This window comes from Diabrotica virgifera, chromosome 8 (genome assembly GCF_917563875.1).
Source record: "Diabrotica virgifera virgifera chromosome 8, PGI_DIABVI_V3a".
Lineage (NCBI taxonomy): Eukaryota > Metazoa > Arthropoda > Insecta > Coleoptera > Chrysomelidae > Diabrotica > Diabrotica virgifera.
The window spans coordinates 202878231-202897278 of record NC_065450.1 but is presented as its reverse complement, the minus strand read 5'-3'; the positions used below and the strand labels follow the sequence as shown (position 1 = coordinate 202897278).

Here is a 19048-nt window from a genome sequence, read left to right as displayed (position 1 = left end):
TCTTCTTCTTCTTCTTTTTCTTTTTGTATAGACATAACTCTGTCTGTTTTTTCAATGTGCCTCCAGTAAATTGTCGTTCCGTCGTTTTCGTGGTCTTACAACTGATCGTCTTTCTATTGGGGAACCCTTTATAGCTGTTCTTACTACTCTATTTGTTGTCATTCGGCTTATGTGGTCATTCCATTCTACTCTTCTGTTTCTTACCCAGTTACTAATGTTGTCCACCTTGCATCTCCGTCGTATATCTGCACTTCTAGCTCCATCCCACAGCGTCTTACCATCGATTTTTCGAAGGGTTTTCATCTCCGCTGTTTCGAGCATTCTTTTTGTCCTCTCTGTGTCAAGTCGTGTTTCTGCCGCGTATGTCATTATTGATCTGATGACTGTTTTGTAAAATTCTGCCTTTCAATTCTTTTATTTCTTTTCCGATATTTTTAATTCTCCATATTGTGTCATTCAGGCAACCTGCGGCTCTATTTGCTCAATATAAAAATTTATGAATTTTTACAGAATCAAAAAAGACTAATTTTAAAACACCCGAAAGAAGTACCTACTATTTTTTATTTATTGTACAAACCTGAGAGTTTCCTAATCATGTTAGCTTTATGTAAAATCCATTGATGTTTTTGCAAAACAAAACTCTAGTGAATGACTGATAAGAAAAATATTCCATTCCAAGTAAATATTTTTTTAATTAAAATTTTATCGCCGGTGAATTTGAAGTCTTTATGATGAAAAGTTCTTAAAATTTTATTCGGTTGATGGGGATTCCTTGCAAAATGTTTAAGTATATTACATTTTTTACATTACTTTAAGAGTTGGTCTAAAGAGGTTGATAAATCTCATATGATTTATGTACATATACAGCGTGTACTAATAGGAAAAATAAGTAACCCAAAATACGCCGTATTTCAATACGCCTATACTATATTTACAATTCAAGACGCAGTAGAAATAATCAAACCAAGAGACGTTAAATTCTACTAGGAGAATTCCCGAATCATAATTTACAATGTATAAACGTTGGAAATCATGATTGTGATTTACAATGTATATACATTGTAAATTATTATTCGGGAGTGCTCCTATCATAGTCGAGGCATTGAAGGATTGAAGTGTCGATTTTTTTGCAGTAAGACCGATTTTAATGCAGTTTAGTGCGTTGGATTCGTGAGAATGTCAGGAAACTTTGTGAACTAATGTAATGAATAAGAAATCTCAAATTGCATTTGTGCACAAGAAAAATGCATTTGAAAAATGTATTTCGGTAAATAGTGGGAAAAATTGACTCAATTTTCTTATTCGGGGGTTTTTGGGATCGATGAAAACGAATATGAGGTCGGCGAGAGTGTGCAAACTACCTGGTGCCTGCAGCGGTTGTAATAAATGTCTTCCTCTGGAGTATTATTGTAATTTATCATATAATTGGCTCAAACTCATTACTCGGGGGTTTTTGGGTCGCTGAAAACGAATATGAGGTCGGCAAGAGTGTGCAAACTACCTGGTGCCTGCAGCGGGTGTAATAAACGTCTTCCTCTGAAGTATTATGGTAATTTATCATATAATTAGTTTAAACTCGTTACTCGGGGGGTTTTTGGGGTAATCTATTTTCTTCGATGTAACTATAGTGATCGAAAAGGGTGGTATTTTTATTATAAATAAACATAAATTTTTATTATTATAATATATTTATGGTTAAAAAATATACAAAATTTATCGTAATTTATCTTTAAAATTCATTTTCTTTATCATTATCATCTTCTTAATTATTGCCTTCCTCTCTCGAGTCCAATGCAATATTTGTGCAATCAGAGCCTGCATAATTTTTGCAGGCTAAATTACAAACTAACCCATGCTTCCTGCACCCGCATATATTGCCGCAGTCTGACTTACAACTACAAAATATTAAATTTAAAATGTATGGAGGACCAGGTGGCTGAGTCATTCTAACTGGAATTAGTACATTATTAGGTAATTCCCATCCCCAATCGGTTGGGTTCATGTTACTGTCCTCTCCATGCAGCCAAATTTGTGTTTGTAAATATACCCTTTTTAAATGCTGGGTAAATGCATCAACAGATGAAAGAATTTTTTCAATGACAATCTTTTTATTTTTGGCAATAGCCATTAAGTACATTCTGTATCTAGTAATTTTCTCTCGAGGCAAAACCACCATGAAATTAGAATTTAGTCGTTGCGATATTTATTTTTAGCGACCCCAAAGACCCCCGAGTAACAAGTTTGGGCCAATTATTTAACAAATTACCATAATAGTTCAGAGGAAGACTTTTATTACACCTGCTGCAGGCACTAGGTAGTTTGCACACTCTCGCCGACCTCATATTCATTTTCAGCGACCCCAAGAACCCCCGAGTAATGATTTTAAGCCAATTATATGATAAATTACCACAATACTCCAGAGGAAGACGTTTATTATACCCGCTGCAGGCACCAGGTAGTTTGCACACTCTCGCCGACCTCTTATTCATTTTCAGCGACCCCAAAAACCCCCGAGTAATGAGTTTAAGCCAATTATATGATAAATTACCACAATACTCCAGAGGAAGACGTTTATTACACCCGCTGCAGGCACCAGGTAGTTTGCACACTTTTGCCGACCTCATATTCATTTTCAGCGACCCCAAAAACCACCGAGTAATGAGTTTAAGCCAATTATATGATAAATTACCACAATACTCCAGAGGAAGACGTTTATTACACCCGATGTAGGCACCAGGTAGTTTGCACACTCTCGCCGACCTCATATTCGTTTTCAGCGACCCCAAAAACCCCCGAGTAAGAAAATTAAGTCAATTTTTCCCACTATTTACCGAAATGCATTTTTGAAATGCATTTTTCTTATGCACAAATGCAATTTGAGATTTCTTATTCATTACATTAGTTCACAAAGTTTCCTGACATTCTCACGAATCCAACGCACCAAACTGCATTAAAATCCGTCTTACTGCGCCAAAAATCGACAGTAAGGCCTATTTTTGTGCTTCAATGCCTCGACTATCAGCATTTAACGTGTCTTGGTTTGTTTATTTCTACTGCATCCTGATGTGACGCACAAACATAAGATTCAGCTGTAGGTTACATAGGGTGCACTAAGATACAAGCTGTCCTAATTTAAGCGTATTTAAGTCTTCTTCAAATTAATGGTCGACGCATTTTATTTGGGCACAAATAAAGTCTGGTTGAAGTACAAAATGTCAGTTACCGTTAGATCGCGATCATCCAACTTATATTTAAAAATATTTAAAAAAATAATAATTTATTACTTAATTACGTGGTAATCAGAATACTTCCTTAATAATGTTTTTATGCAGCGTGATAAGTGTTATTTTAGTATTCTTGATGGGATAAAATTAATAAATAAAATAGAAAATATTCATGAACAATATTATAGTGATAAACATTGATTTGTACCAATCAGTTGGAATATTTTCACTACGATAATATTACCAAATTGCTAACTGATTTTTAGTATATTTAAAATTTTTATGTAGACTTTAACATGCACAACATCTTTGTTGTTTTTCTTCTTCGTCTTTCTTTTATTCTTCTTGCGTAGACATGACTCTGTCTGTTTTTTAATGTGCCTCCGTAAGTTGTCGTTCCATCATTTTCGTGATCTTCCCACTGATCGTCTTCCCATTGTATTCCGTCTAACGCCGCCGTCTGTAATATTCTATTTGTTGTCATTCGGCTTATATGAATGTTTCATTCTACTCTTCTCTTTCTTATCCAGTTAGTTTTCCACTTTGCATCACCTTCGCACAGTGCCGGTTTAACCTAACTTCGGGCCCTGGGCGCTGGAGGTTTAGGGGCCCCCCTCATTGCTATTCGTTGTCAGTTTTTTAACAAGAAAACACATGCATTAACTTTATTAACTTTATTAACAATTACGTTTATTGTAAAATCCATAAAACATTTTGTTTAAACAAGCAAGAAGAACAGCAAACGTAAAAAATAATCCAAAAAATACATTTAAAAACATAAAACAGAAAGTTCTACAAAACAATACATGACAAGCAAAAAAACATATTCTAAACAATACATAAAGACAAAAATTAGATTACTTTTTTTATTGACTTGGCATTCGCAAACTGCCATATAATATTATCACAATTCAGTTTCTCCAGTTCTTCATTCTCTAAATAAAATAGTGATAATGCGTCTAGGTTTTCTTGACCCAAATTTGACGTTAAATATGTTTTTATTCTTTTTTAAAACCGGAAATGACCGCTCGCCTGACGCATTAGAAATTGGTATCGTCAAATAAATTTGCAGTAAACCTAAAATATTGGGAAAAGTTGCTGTTACATCCTGGAAGAATCAATTTTTTTATAAATTGTATGATGTTTATTCAAATTTTGGCATAACGTTACAAAATGGGTATGTAATTTCATTATGCAAGTTCTCTTTGGTTTCACCAACCTCGTTTTTATGTTTCTCGCATAAAATATTAATTGACGTCTTGACTTCTTCTTTATCTCTAGATTAAAAAAGCATCTAAAAGATGATGTCACATCCTTGTAGCATTCAATTCGCGATTCTGAAAACAGCGACTAATTTTCTAGACTCTAAATTTTCTGCGACAGCGATTTTTTTGTCGCTGCGACTACAAATCGCAAGTGGAGTGCTAGCCTTAGAGGCCACTGTATAATGCTAAATTGCAATTTTTGTAATCGCTTTACTTTTGAATGTTTGAAAGAGTGTCTACCTATTGTTTGGGTATTGGCATTTTCGAAAATATTCTATTTTTTATCTATAAATTAGATTTATTTATATCTATTTTTGTCTTTCGTTTAACTATTTTAAAAGGACTTATTTTGTTCCTTTTTTAAAAGAACTTATTTTAAAGCCGAAAAATGAGATACATGATTATTTAAGCCCCACAATTCAAAATGAAATTATTAGAAACTAAAAAACTCCGTTTTTGCGATTATTTTGGATACAATTCGAGACATGGCCATTGATTAATAATCTACACAGTTTTTACCCATTGCCTGGGTAGTTTTTTATCAATGACATGGCGAAATCTGACAACTTTCTGTAGTTTTTGGAAAAGGTCCCCGCCACAAACACTGACACGGGGCCCCTGTGGGGCTAGGTTACGGTACTGTGTAGGCGTGAAGAGATGTAACAATAGAACAAAGGCGTTTGCAGTGTATTGGCGTATCTGCGTATGAGATTTTTTTTCAGAGAATATGTAAATTATTTAGCGACTTTATTTTTTATAATTAAAAAGAACGGGCCCCTCCGGGGCCCGGGTCCCTGGGCGCCCGCCCCAAACGTCCAGCGGATAAACCGGCACTGCGCATACTTCTGTCTCTGTTCCCTAATCTTTCACCATCGATTTTTCTAAGGGTTTTCATCTATGCTGTTTTTAGCATTCTTTTGGTTCTCTCTTGACTGTCTTGTAAATTATACCTTTCATTTCTTTTCCGATATTTTTATTTCTCCATATTGTGTCATTTAGGCAACCTGCAGCTCTGCTTGCTTTGTTCACTTGATCTTCCACTTCTGTTTCGAGCTTTCCATAGCGAGATGCCTAGATATTTAAACTTTATAACTTTTTCTATTATCTGATCCTCCAGTACCATTCTGTCCTCTGCTAGTGATTTTCCTTTTTTTTTATTAATGATGTCCTTACATTTCCCTCCTCTATGTTTATTTCTTCATTGGTCATCACTTCTGGTGTTAGTGATTCAGCAAAGTCACCTTTTGCAAATATTGATCGAAAGTAGTCTGCCCATATTACCTTCCCAATATGTATAGTTTTTATTATTTCGTTCATCTCTTTTCTTTATCCTCAATATTTATCCATATTTCTCTTTGTGTTCCGCAGTACGCAGTCGTGTACCATCTATTTTGAGAAGCTCTTCGAGTGGTCCCTTTTTATTTTTTGACTAAAGTATTCGTTTTATTTCTGATTGGTTTAGAGTGGTCTGTTGAGTTTGTTGTGTTCTGTATTATAAAAATATTTTCTTCTTTTCTTCACTTCCTCTCTGTGACATGGGTTTCCTTTTTTGAACTGTGAGTATTCGTTACTTTCCTCTATTAAAGTGTTTCTGTTGCTAAGTTACAGTTGAGTCCGCGAGTCTTTACCCGTGCGTCATCATTTAAAGCATACGAAATAAGTCGGAAATCTATTTCACGCAACAACAACTGACAGAAAGTGGCTACTGTTCCGATTACGGGTTTTATTATAAAATTTGACGTTATCAAATATATTATAGAATGTCAAATGTAAGTTTTGCTTCAAAATTTTTTGTGCAGAATTACAGCTACATTTGAAGTAGCTTAATAAATTCTTTTATTATTATTGATTAATAAATAAATAAACAATTTATAAAAAAATTCAATAATATATTTTATTTTTGTTATTTTATTCACTTTGACGGAAATCTAAACACAATCATTTCTTTACTGTGTGAATCACGTTAGCTTTGTATGTTTTAAATAATAATTGCCAAAATATAATTATTTACTTTAAAATTTCAAAGCCCAATATAAAATTAGTTGTGAAAACAACTGTTTGTGTAATATAAAGAAACTTCAAAACGCAAAAATTCGACAAAAACCGCAAAAAATTCAACTGATTGACAGCCACAAAAGTAAACAAAGCAGAAACGTCAAAAAAATTATGCTTAAAATTTGAAAACATACCGAATCGTCTTTTTTTGTACCTATCTCTTTTCAATGCACTGAGTCTAGATGGTTCATCAAAATAACATGTGTTTTTACTTAATAACAAACGGCAGCTGGTTTGTCATGAGTTTCATGCGTGGAAGAGAATGATGCTAGAAAAAAAAGTATGTGTTTTATTTCGTCAGGTATTAATGACGCACGGGTAAAGACTCGCGGACTCAACTGTAATTATGTTACTTTAGAGTTTTTCCCAGCTTTCCTCGATGTTATTGTTTTCTAATATTTCATTATCAGCATTCTTCTCTGATATTCTCTTTCTGTATAGAATTCTGTGGATTCCGTATTTAGTCCTTTGACTCTAATTTTTGTGTTGGGGATATGTCCCGCTATTGATTGCACAATGAACGTAATTAAAGCCAATATACTTTTCAATTTTTATTGTTGTAATAAAACTAACTTTACAACATACACCAGCAGAAAAGTCCCAGCGACCTGTTTTATAATTGACTGTTCTTCGCGACGTTCTTAAACAGAATGCACCCCACCCCCTTATCTATGACAGAATGAATACAATAGCCGTGTTCGCGCTGCATGCCCCGAGTATGCCCAGAGGGAAAACGCCTGCGCATTACAAAATTGGACGTTCAATAAGGTCGAATATTGCCCTCCGAAAACGTAATGCGCAGGCGTTCTCCCTCTGGGCATACTCGGGGCATGCAGCACGAACACGGCTATTAACTATGATCTCGACGCTCTACGCCGTCTACGCAGTTTAATAATTACGCACTATTGTCGCCATGGACGTATAAATAAAGATATATCTTTATTTATACGTCCATGATTGTCGCTATTAGTAAAGCCAACATTTTTTAGGAACGATTCTTAACATTTTGTTTATATTAGTGCAGTTCTCTTGGGTGTTATAATATTATATTTCATGATAATTCTAATTTTACTCAATACTAAACTATGGTCTCTACGTGCATCTGCAGAATTAAGATATCTTACTTGTATTATTGTCTTGAGTAAGAATAATCCTGTACGTTTCTCAATTCTTCAATGATTCGGCTAAATTTGATAGCCTCCTTACTTTTTTTCTTAAGTTTTTCAGTTTTCTGCTTCACCAAAGGCGTTTGTTTGTTATTCGTCTTGGTTTTGATAGGGTAGTTTCCTAGTGAGAAATCAAATAGATTACATCATGATAACTAAAAGATTCCGTAACAGCATAACATCAGTCAAGACATACCCAGGAGCTGATATCAAGTCAGACCATAACCCATTGATTGGCAAAATTACGCTCAGGCTAAAGAAGGTTAGATGTAGTGTCAATCCAAAATTCGACATCAGGCCATTAAAAGATCAAAACACTGAACAGAGTATAAAACGGTATATTCAGAACAACTTGAATACCGTTATTCAATCGGATGTAATGGACCAGGAGGTAAAAAAGTTGCATACAGTTTCACAAGACATACGTGAGAAATTCCTCAAACCACCAAAAATAAAGAAGAAATCGTGGATGACAAACGAAATTTTAGATATGATGGAAGAGAGACGAAAGTCCAAAGATCAGGACATGTCATTATACAGAAGAATAGATAAAGAGATCAAAAAAGCAGTTAGAATAGCTAAGGATACACGACTAAGATAATCCAGCAATTGCAACATAAACACGATTCATTCAATATGTACAAAAAAGTTAAAAAAGCTGCAGGCTTATACAAACCTAGAAGAGTTGGGTGTTTGGCAGATAACCAAGGCAAACCACTGTTAAGTGTGGAAGAAAAATTAGACACGTGGAAGAAATATGTGGAAGTAACTTTTGCAGATGAAAGGCAGAATATTGAATGCACTGAATGCCAAACAGGACTCACGATTGCCATTGAAGAAGTCACGTCAGCTATTAAAATAACTAAAGATGGTAAAGGGCTGATCAGTTTTATGTAGAATTCCTAAAACTTATGGATGAACAAGGAATAAAATGGATAACAACTGTATTCAACAAAATATACGTATGAATATACGTACATAACTGGAAAAATACCTCAAAGCTGGTTAAAGTCGACCTTCGTAACTTTACCCAAAAAAGTAAATGCCAAAACATGTGAAGACTACAGAACAATTAGCCTAAGGAGCCACTTACTCAAAACGTTTCTGAAAGTGATACACGGCAGAATATATAAAAAATGCGAACAGGTATCATGGACGCAGTTTGGATTCGCTGTCCAAGTGCTTATGCAAAGATGCAGGGATGTTGGCTGTGACGTGTATATTTGTTTTATCGACTACAAAAAGGCGTTTGATAGAGTAAAACATGATAAACTCATAAGCATCTCGATAGAAGCGGGAGTAAATGATAGAGACTTGAGAATCATATAATTTGTATTACAACCAAACTGCCAATATTAAAGTGGATGACCAATTGACAGAGGCAGTCTCCATAGATAGAGGAGTGAGGCAAGGATGCATCCTGTCCCCGGTGCTGTTTAATATATACTCTGAATGTATCTTCGAGCAAGCGCTGGGAGAACTACAGGAAGGCGTATTAGTCAATGGAGTGCGTCTGAACAACATTAGATATGCCGACGACGCTGTAGTTTTTGCAGACAGTCTAGATGGTTTGCAAAGAATAATGTCGTGCATATCAGATATAAGTAGAGAATGCGGACTTGATCTCAATACGAAAAAAAAAACAAAGTACATGGTGGTCAGTAAGCGCGAAATATTAAATACACAGCTTTTGGTTAACCAACAACTAATTGACAGGGTCGACAGCTACACATACCTTGGTACCAACATAAACAGCCAGTGGGACCACTCAAGTGAAATAAAACAACGCATAGGAAAAGCGAGATCAGCGTTCATAATGATGAAGTCTCTTTTCAGAAGCCACGATTTACCTCTTGCTACCAAAATCTCTATCATCAGATGCTATGTATTTTCTACGTTGTTGTACGGAGTAGAGGCCTGGACACTTTCATAGGGCTTCTTTGAGAAAACTCGAGGCATTCGAGATGTGGTGTTACAGGCGCATTTTGAGAATTTCGTGGGTGGATCGTGTGACTAATGTTGAGGTTCTACGTAGAATAGGCAAGGAATGCGAGATTATTAATACAATCAAAAAGTGCAAACTGGATTATCTTGGCCATGTTATGAGGAATGAACAGAGATATGGCTTGTTGCAACTCATTCTTCAGGGCAAGGTATTTGGAAAGAGAGGACCAGGGAGAAGAAGAATATCTTGGCTTTAAAACCTTAGAAAGTGGTTTAATACATCGACAACCGGACTGCTCAGAATAGCAGCAAGCAAAGTTAGGATAGCCATGCTGATCGCCAACATCCGCAACGGATAGGCACCTTAAGAAGAAGGAGTTTCCTAGTATGATGTGAGAATTGCTATTGATGTGAAACACTATTGAGTATTCCCATCCTGTTTGGTTCCGTTTTATAAAAGAAAATGCAATTTTTATAAAAAAACGTATATTTACATAAATATTATCGTCGGTTTTTAAGTACAAAAACAAAATTTATAAAAAAGTACAAATTGGCCAATACAAAACATAATAATCACATTTTTCTAGTTCTCAGGTACTCTTGTATTTCTGGTATACTCTTTCCCTTAGTTTCGGGTATCATAAAGTATATAAAGGTAGCACCGATGAAGCAGATGCAGCAGTAAATCCAAACGCACCAATGTATTCCTAACATCTCTTCCATGAAGGGATAGGATGAGGTTGTGACGAATATGCAGAGCCCCATGGCGGCTGTCACTACTGACACCGCAGCTGCTCTCATATCCGGAGTAAAAAGTTCTCCCATGATAGCCATAGGAATAGATCCCAGGCCCAGGGCGTACATAATAACGTTGCATACTATGCAAACTAGCGGAAGAAACTGTATACTGGGTAAGAGTGGGGAGTTTATATGCTTTAAGTAAAAGAAGATGCCAAGAATTAGGAGAGGTATGCCTGTGCCTATAGAAGATATTAAGAGCATCGGCCTTCTTCCAGTTCGTTCTACAACTAATGAAGTCAGTGTGATAGTACTAACTTTTATACATCCTACGATTATGGACATATAATTGCCAGAGAAACCAGCTGCGTTGAATATCGGAGCCATGAAAGCCATAACTATTGTCACACCTGACAAATTTTGCACCAATACTGGTCCAAGAGCCAATACCATCGCGAAACGTAGCTCTTTAGTACTAAAGATCTGGAAAATATTACCACTTTTGGCATTTGCTTTTTCTTGGAGAGTATCTTCAAGTTTTCCAATATCATTCTCTATTTCTTTTTCAGTCTTATTGCTTCGCAACTTTTTTAAGGTTTCTTCGCATTCTTTCCTTCTCCCCCTCGATAAAGAATAAACTGGCGATTCGGGAACAAAGAAGAAAAAAATTAAAAAGTAAGCTGCTGGAGCTGCTAATAGAAGGGAGTAACATTTTAAAGAAAAAAAGGAACCTAAAATATAACTGTACAAATTCCCTAATGGTAAAAACACCATCGATAGACAACCGTATTTAGCTCGATTGTGATCTTCACAGATTTCAGTTATATAAACGGGGAAAACCGTCAAGGTACCGTTATAAAACATATACAAAAAACACCTAAATACTACAATTAATATTACTTTTGTACTAAATGCTATGGTAACTGCGGAGACAAAAATTCCCAGCCCAATAACTTGCAGAGACTTCTTAGGACCTATTAATTGAGAGAGTCTTCCTAAGAGAAGGGATCCAAGCAGCATCATAAGTGGCGGTAGACCTGCTATCATGGATACTTCTGATGTGGTGATGGGTCTACCTATGGGATTCTCTTCGCTGTTGTTCAGCTGAAGCTTGGGGATTGCAGGGGAGGTCCATACGAAGGATCCGCCGCCTACTATTATGGGCATGCATCCTGGAACATAGAAAAAGGCAAACTGAAAAATTATGTTTAATACTAGTAAACGAAAATGAATATAAACATATAAAACAATAATAAGACCATTAACGATGTATGCAGCAGAAACGATGACTATGGCAAAAAAAGAAGAAGAGAAATTAAGGATAAATGAACGGAAGATAAGAAGGACAATACTGGGTCCAGTGAGAATCGAAGAACAAGAGTATAGAAGGAGAACGAATAAAGAAATTTTAGAATAATTAAATGCTGAAGATATAGTAAAGAAAATAAAAGTACAAAGAACCAAATGGCTGGGTCATATATGGAGACAAGGACCAGAATCAGTATCAAAAGTTATGGTACTGTGGCAACCAGGAGGAAAAAGGAGACGTGGTCGACCCAGATCGAAATGGTTAACTGAAGTAGAGGAGGACCTAAGAGGGGCAGGAATTACTAAATGGAGAGAGAAGGCAATAGATCGGACGAAATGGAGACATATTAGTGAACAAATACAATGATCATGGGGACTGATCCACCCCGTAAAATGGATCAAGAAAGCGAAAGCGGCGAAACCCCACATGGGGTGTTAAGCCATATACTACTATAATATACTAGTAAACGTTTTTATAAAGTACGTATATTTTTCGAAAATAAAATTAATGCACTTTTCTTTAATAATGTAACGATTCAAAAATTTTACAAGTTTTAATAGATACGTATTTCAATTTCCATTTTGTGTATAAGGTTTTTACGAGCCTCACAAATATTCGAACTTATAAACATCTTAAGAACTTCGTCGTAAAACACTTCGTGTTTCTTCGACTAGAGTAAACATGAACCAATCTTTTGTTTGTATTGCGAACCGTCGCTAGTAAACTGTTTGTTTATTTAATACTCGCTTAGAGCGAAATTAAATCAAATTGCGTCTGATAACTTTCTTTCTATTGGCCTAATTAAATCGTACCATATCTCCAGGTGTGGGATCGCTGAGAAATATTAGTCATTACGGAGACTGAGAGAGAATTCCTAAATATTGTAAAAAACGGAAAAACGAGTTATCTGTACTAAATTAACAATCAAGATGCAGTAGAAATAAACAAACCAAGACACGTTAAATGCTACTAGGAGCCCTCCGAAATCATAATTTACAGTGTATATACATTGTAAATTATGATTTGGGAGTGCTCCTAGAAGCATTTAACGTGTCTTGGTTTGTTTATTTCTTCTGCATCTTGATTGTAAATTTAGTATAGGACATATTTACACAGGAGAAAGTTACAACTTTTTACGACTCATAATGGAAGGGAAAGTGGAAGAAAAATGAGGTCCAGGAAGAAGAAAATGTTCCTGGCTGAAGAACGTAAGATACTGAACAGGCATGGACACAGATTCGATACTAAGAAACGCTCAAGATTGAGAGAAATTTGCTGTAGTTATAGCCAACCTTCAGTAATGGAGAAGGCACCTCAAGAAGAAGAATTACTTAAATTCTGTTTAGACAATTTGCAGAACAATATAATATTTCGAAAATTTCTTACAATTTTTTATGTAATGAGTGAAAAATAATTTCGACCACGAATCAAGTAATCTCTTAACCGAGGTACACAGTACCAAGCGGCGCCGCTAGGAGAACACTCCAATAATGCGTCGCAGATTACTTATATGAAACGTGGTCATTTTGTACTCTAAAACCGAGTAAGGAATGACAAAAAAGAAAATAATCGTTTCGTTTTGATTCAATTCGAGTCTCTTGCCATCCTTTCACACCTGATGTTTCGGAATCTATTCCTTGTCAAAGAGGCTTTGCAAGTAAACTCTACTGGCAAGAGACTCGAATTGAATCAAAACGAAACGATTATTTTCTTAATTTTTTATGTGTTCATGATATTGAATCCATTACTACTAAATATTAAATAGATGTTATTATTGATTGTTTTGGTAAAAACTGCGCAATAACGAATACATATTTAATAATATTTAATAATACTTTTTTTTAATATTCAAAATGCAATATGCATGTGATAATCCCTCTGTGTCACTGTTGTTTATATTTCCTCAAGAAAAAATACTATAATTTAAGATAAGAGCCATGCTGATTATTCATACTCGTCAATAAATGATACAATTACAATTATATATACATAATAAATATATTAGCGACATATTTGTTATTAATATCCTTTTTAACCTTGTTTTGATAAAAATACCAGAAGTTACAAAGTGAAAACTACATACTACTGTACTAATAAAATTTCTTTATGGCATATCAATTTACGAGGTTCGTTACAAAAGTACAGTCGATCCCGCTTATTAGAATACCGGTTATAGGAATATCCCCGTTTCTTCTTCTTCAAATGCAAATCCACTAATGGATGTTGGCGATCACATTTTCCATTAACTCTCTGTTTCTTGCAATGTGTATCAGAGATTGTATGTCGTTAATCCCTGTCCATTGCCTTATGTTTCGGAGCCAGGACATTTTCTTGCGTCCTATTCCTCTCTTGCCTTCAATTTTACCCTGGATTATAAGTTGAAGGAACTGGTATTTTTCGTTTCGCATGATGTGACCCAAATACGCCGTTTTTCTTTTCTTGATGTTTTCGAAAAGTTGACGTTCTTGGTTGATTCTTTTAAGGAAATCCACATTTGTGACTTTCGCCGTCCATGGTATCTTTAGGATACGGCGATAAAGCCACATTTCGATAAAGCCACATTTCGAAGGCTTCTAATCTGTTTATATCCCTCGTTTTGAGTGTCCAGCCCTCTATGCCATATAGCAGCACCGACCACACGTAGCATTTAGTAAACCTTAGTCTCAGTGTAAGGTCGAACTCTGAGCAGATCAGTACCTTCCTGAATTTTACGAAAGCTTGTCGAGCTTGCTCAATGCGACATTTTACTTCCCTGTCCGATGCCCAGTCTTCAAAAAGCCACGTTCCTAGGTATTTGAATTTGCTCACTCTCTCAATGGACTTAGTATTCAGTGTTATGGTGGAGTTTTCAAATGCATCCAAGTTTCTGGAGATGATCATGAATTTGGTCTTTTTGGTATTAATCTCTAATCCCATTCGCTTACTGTATTCTCCGATTATAGTGACAAGTTGTTGAAGATCTGCTATGTTGTCGCAAATTAAGACAGCATCATCAGCATATCGTATGTTGTTGATTAATACTCCATTCACTTTGATTCCCATCTCTGCATCTTCCAAAGACTCTTGAAATATGGCTTCCGAATAAATGTTAAATAAAAGAGGGGAAAGCACACATCCCTGCCGAACACACCTTCTTATATTATGGATTTGGATATAGAATTGTCTATTTCTAATTGTGCTGCCTGATACCAGTACAAGTTTTCAATGCATCTTATGTCTTTTTGGTCTATATCAAGCTTCTTGAGGATCTGCATTAACTTGTGATGTTGGACACGATCAAACGCTTTCTCGTAGTCTAGAAAGCACAGGAATACGTCCTTCCTCTGATCGTAACAATTTTGGACCAACACCTGTGTTGCTACTATTGCTTCTCTTGTTCCCAAACCTTGCCTAAACCCAAACTGAGAATCACTGATGTCCCATTCACATTTTTTGTATAATCTTTGATGTAGTATTTAAGAATATTTTTAAAGTGTGACTCATCAGGCTAATGAGTCTGTGATCCTCACATCTTTTTGCATTGACTTTTTTGGGTAGGGGAATAAATGTAGAGAGCAACCACTGCTGAGGATAGCAACCAGTTTCATAAATAAAATTAAATATTTTATGTAGTGCTGAAATTCCCCTTTCATCTAGTAGTTTGAGTATTTCTGAAGGGATTTCATCAGGTCCAGGTGCCTTATTGTTTTTTGAATATAATATTGCCTTTTCTATTTCCTCTTTAGTATTTGAAGGGCCAGTCAGCTGGTCGTCTGTATAAACTTCACTCATGGGTCTTTCGTCATGAAAGAGCTCCTGAATATAGTTTTCCCATATATGAATTTTCTCTTTTTCACCTAGCACTATCTGGTTATCCTGATTAACTATAATAGTTGGTCTTCGTTTTCTGTATATTCCAGCAGTCTCCTTAAGCTTTTGATGTAAATTCCGATCGTCGTGCTGTCGTTGTAAATGTTCTAGATCGATACATTGTTGCTTAAGCCATTAATTTTTTGCTATTCTTATCTTTGCTTTTATTTGCCTGTTAATGTTTTTATACATATTGCTGCCATCTGGGTCATTCTTGTGTCGTCGACGTTCATCCATTAGTAATAGTATTTCTTCTGCCATCCATTTTTGCTTCTTGTTCTTTGGTTTGTACCCCAAGTTGCTTTTCATGATGTCTGTTACAGCACTTCTAATCGTATTCCATGTTGGTGTTAGATCTTCGGTAATGTTTGTCGTCAATATTTGAATTTGTGTGTTTATTTCATTACTTATTTCTGCTTGTATCATTGGATCTTTCAGTTTATCCAATGCGATCTGTTGTTGAGTTTCAGGCTTGTTTTTGCATGAAAGAGCGATCTTTATGACGGCCACTAGGGAATCGAAATTTGAGGTCCTGAAAAGTTTCTTCTAGCCATGAATGATCGGTTATTATATTATTCCAGTTATAGAAATAGTTTTGTTTGGCACTAAGGCTATTCTAATAAGAGGGTTTTGGTACATAACTTAACAATGCTTATTTTTTGTCACCAATAAAGCGTATCTTAATGCCAACTGATCAACAAATTCAAAATGCAGTGATGCACTGAATGAAACCGGCATATGGATTTTGTTCAATCAGAAATATTAAGTATTTTTTCGCCATATTTTTTACTCCGTATTTTTTGTTATTCCATCCACTATTTCGTTTCCAACTACTCCACTATGTCCTTTAACCCACAGTAAAATCACTGTTTTTTGTGGATTTTAGATTATGTAATGTTTTTTTGATATCAAGAATAATGGAGTTTTGGAAATTATCTAATGGATGGCTACAAATAGCTTGTAGTACTGCCTGATAGTTTGAGACTATTACATGTTCTCGCAATAATAGGGAACTTGCACATTTTTTTTATTACATAATAATGTTTTGTTTAAAAATGTCAATTTCCAAAATTTCACGCTTCAAAAACTCGTAATAACTTAGAAATACATATTTAAAGTCTTCTGCGGTATAAAATAGTTCAAACGACCCGTGACGTCACCTAGTTTTACATTAGTTATTATTATGGTTATATTTCGCTGTGTCTAGGTATACGCTAACGTGTACGCAAATAAAAAAGTTAGGTACACGCGAATTAAACTTCATAAAGCCAGTGACGTCATTATTTAGCGTGCGCAGTGAGTATATATTTTGGTACAAGCTATTTTGATATGCTTAGTGTTTGTTTGATAGAAAAATATTTGTTAAGGGAAGGGAAGCAGAACTATTCAGATGTTTCAAACTTAATTGTAATAAATCAATGTATATATAAAAGTATATATTTAGATTAGCAAAATAAATATATGTATTTAGTTGACATGACACGGACAAAATATTGTTAAAATAATTTTTATACGTAAGTTAATTATTATAATCAACTATTCTAAATGGGAAATAAGCCACAATTTAAATCGGATGTTATTGTCAAAATACAAAAATTAGATTAAATAAATTATTAGAAAAAATTTTTTACTAAGCAACAACATTTTTGTTTAATTTAATAATATTTTGTATTTTGACAACGACGTCCGATTTAGACGTCGAAACGTTAATAAAATCAATCATTTTTTAGTTAAATTGTGGCTTAGTTCCCATTTAGAATAGTTGATTACAAAAATGTCACAAGGAAATAGCTTCACAAGTTAATTATTATTGTGAAAGCTTTAGGTCTTCCTTTTATTTTAATTTTGGACGGTAATACTATTTCACTTATAACTAAAAAAATGTATATTAATTTATAGTCTCTTAACTTTTTCATACTGTTTTAAAATGTTGTTAAACTCATTAAAACAACTAAATAATTGTCCACACTGCGTAGTTAATTTAAAAACAAACACTTAACAAATAAAAAAATAAGAAATCTCTTTACTAATCAATATTAAAATTAAAGTGTAACACAACGCGATTAAACAAATTCCAACACTCTGACATTCTAACTTTTTTATTTGCGTTAGCGTGTACCTAGACACAGCGTTATATATAGGTATATTTTTCTTCTCCTTCTTTAGTTTATTGGCCTCCACCTACTTGGGTATTTGGCCAGCTCGTCTTCGGGGAATAAAGGAAAAATATTTATATTCTAATGACATTTAACGTATGTTGTTGTAATAATATACAAGAATAAAAAACCGCTAAACGCCGTAAAAATGAGTGGCGCATACAATATTCCAGCTACAAAAGGTCTTATATGAATATTACGTGGCGCGAAAATGTATTTTCATTTTGATGCAAAACAAAATTCTAGTTTTATTTTAAAATATTTTTCCATAATATTTGCTAAGTTTGAAGTAAACGCGCCACAAAAGAGTTTCAAAATTCAAACTGTATCAAAGTTACTCTTTTGTGGCGCGTTTACTTCAAATTTAGGAAATATTATGGAAAAACCTTTTAAAATAAAACTAGAATTTTGTTTTGCATCAAAATGAAAATACATTTTTGCGCCACGTAATATTCATATAAGACCTTTTGTAGCTGGAATATTGTATGCGCCACTCATTTTTACGGCGTTTAGCGGTTTTTTTATTCTTGTTCCAGGAGTTTTTCAAGTTATTTACAAATTAAATGTATGAAGTTGAATGCAATTTTTGTCGATTATATGTTAAGCTTTATAAATGGTCACCTTTGTCGCATTATCTCCCAAATGATCTAGTGTCCATCGAATCTACACTAGATTTTTTTATAGTCGAAATAGATTGAATAAAAATATTGGGATGGCCGGTAAATGAACTCGGATTGCCCGTTGCAGATCAAATTTAGCGTCGTAACCACTACAACTACATAAACCATTTCGGGAATAATCGTTAATTGGATTATACTTTTGTAGCTTAATAACTTCTAAACGGCTTAACCGATTTTGATCTCTGAACATGAGTTTGAAACGTATTGATAAGTAGTATCTGATGCATCAAGGTCAAGTATGAAAGCTAAAGCTATTACAGGAATTATTGAGCTTGAAAAACCGTTTTTCCCCATAGGAAATAGATTTGATCATACTTTTAAAGTCTATAACTTAAAAATTCGAATTTTCCCGGATATGAGGTAAACACCGTTAGATTCGCCTAGAGTCCTTCTACAAACTCTCAGTTATTGGCGCAATTCGTAGGTTGAAATTTTGAGTAATTGTCGAAAAACCAAAATTTTCAAAGTTTAGTTTTTCAATTTTTCGGCTATATCGAGCCGTGTATATTATGCCTGAGCTTGATCACTTAAGTACTAATTGAAACCTTAACTCAACCCTATCGATTTGGTGTATTTGCGATTTTCGTGTCTCTCCTTGAACCTAAGATATATACGCCCAAAAAACTTGCCATTTTGTATCTACCTAGCCCTATAGCTGGCTT

At 34.7% G+C, this 19048-nt stretch overlaps 1 protein-coding gene across 2 annotated transcripts in view; it reads right to left on the bottom strand.

The window, feature by feature from the left end:
• Positions 1–10123: 10123 nt before the first annotated feature.
• The window catches only part of LOC114334440 (facilitated trehalose transporter Tret1-2 homolog), a 38421-nt gene continuing 29496 nt past the window's right edge, over positions 10124–19048 (bottom strand). For both annotated transcript variants that reach the window (XM_028284480.2, XM_028284481.2), the window contains exon 3: positions 10124–11564. In XM_028284480.2, coding sequence (XP_028140281.1) covers positions 10228–11564 — 1337 coding nt within the window. In that variant the 3' untranslated portion in view covers positions 10124–10227. The remainder of the gene's footprint in view (positions 11565–19048) is intronic.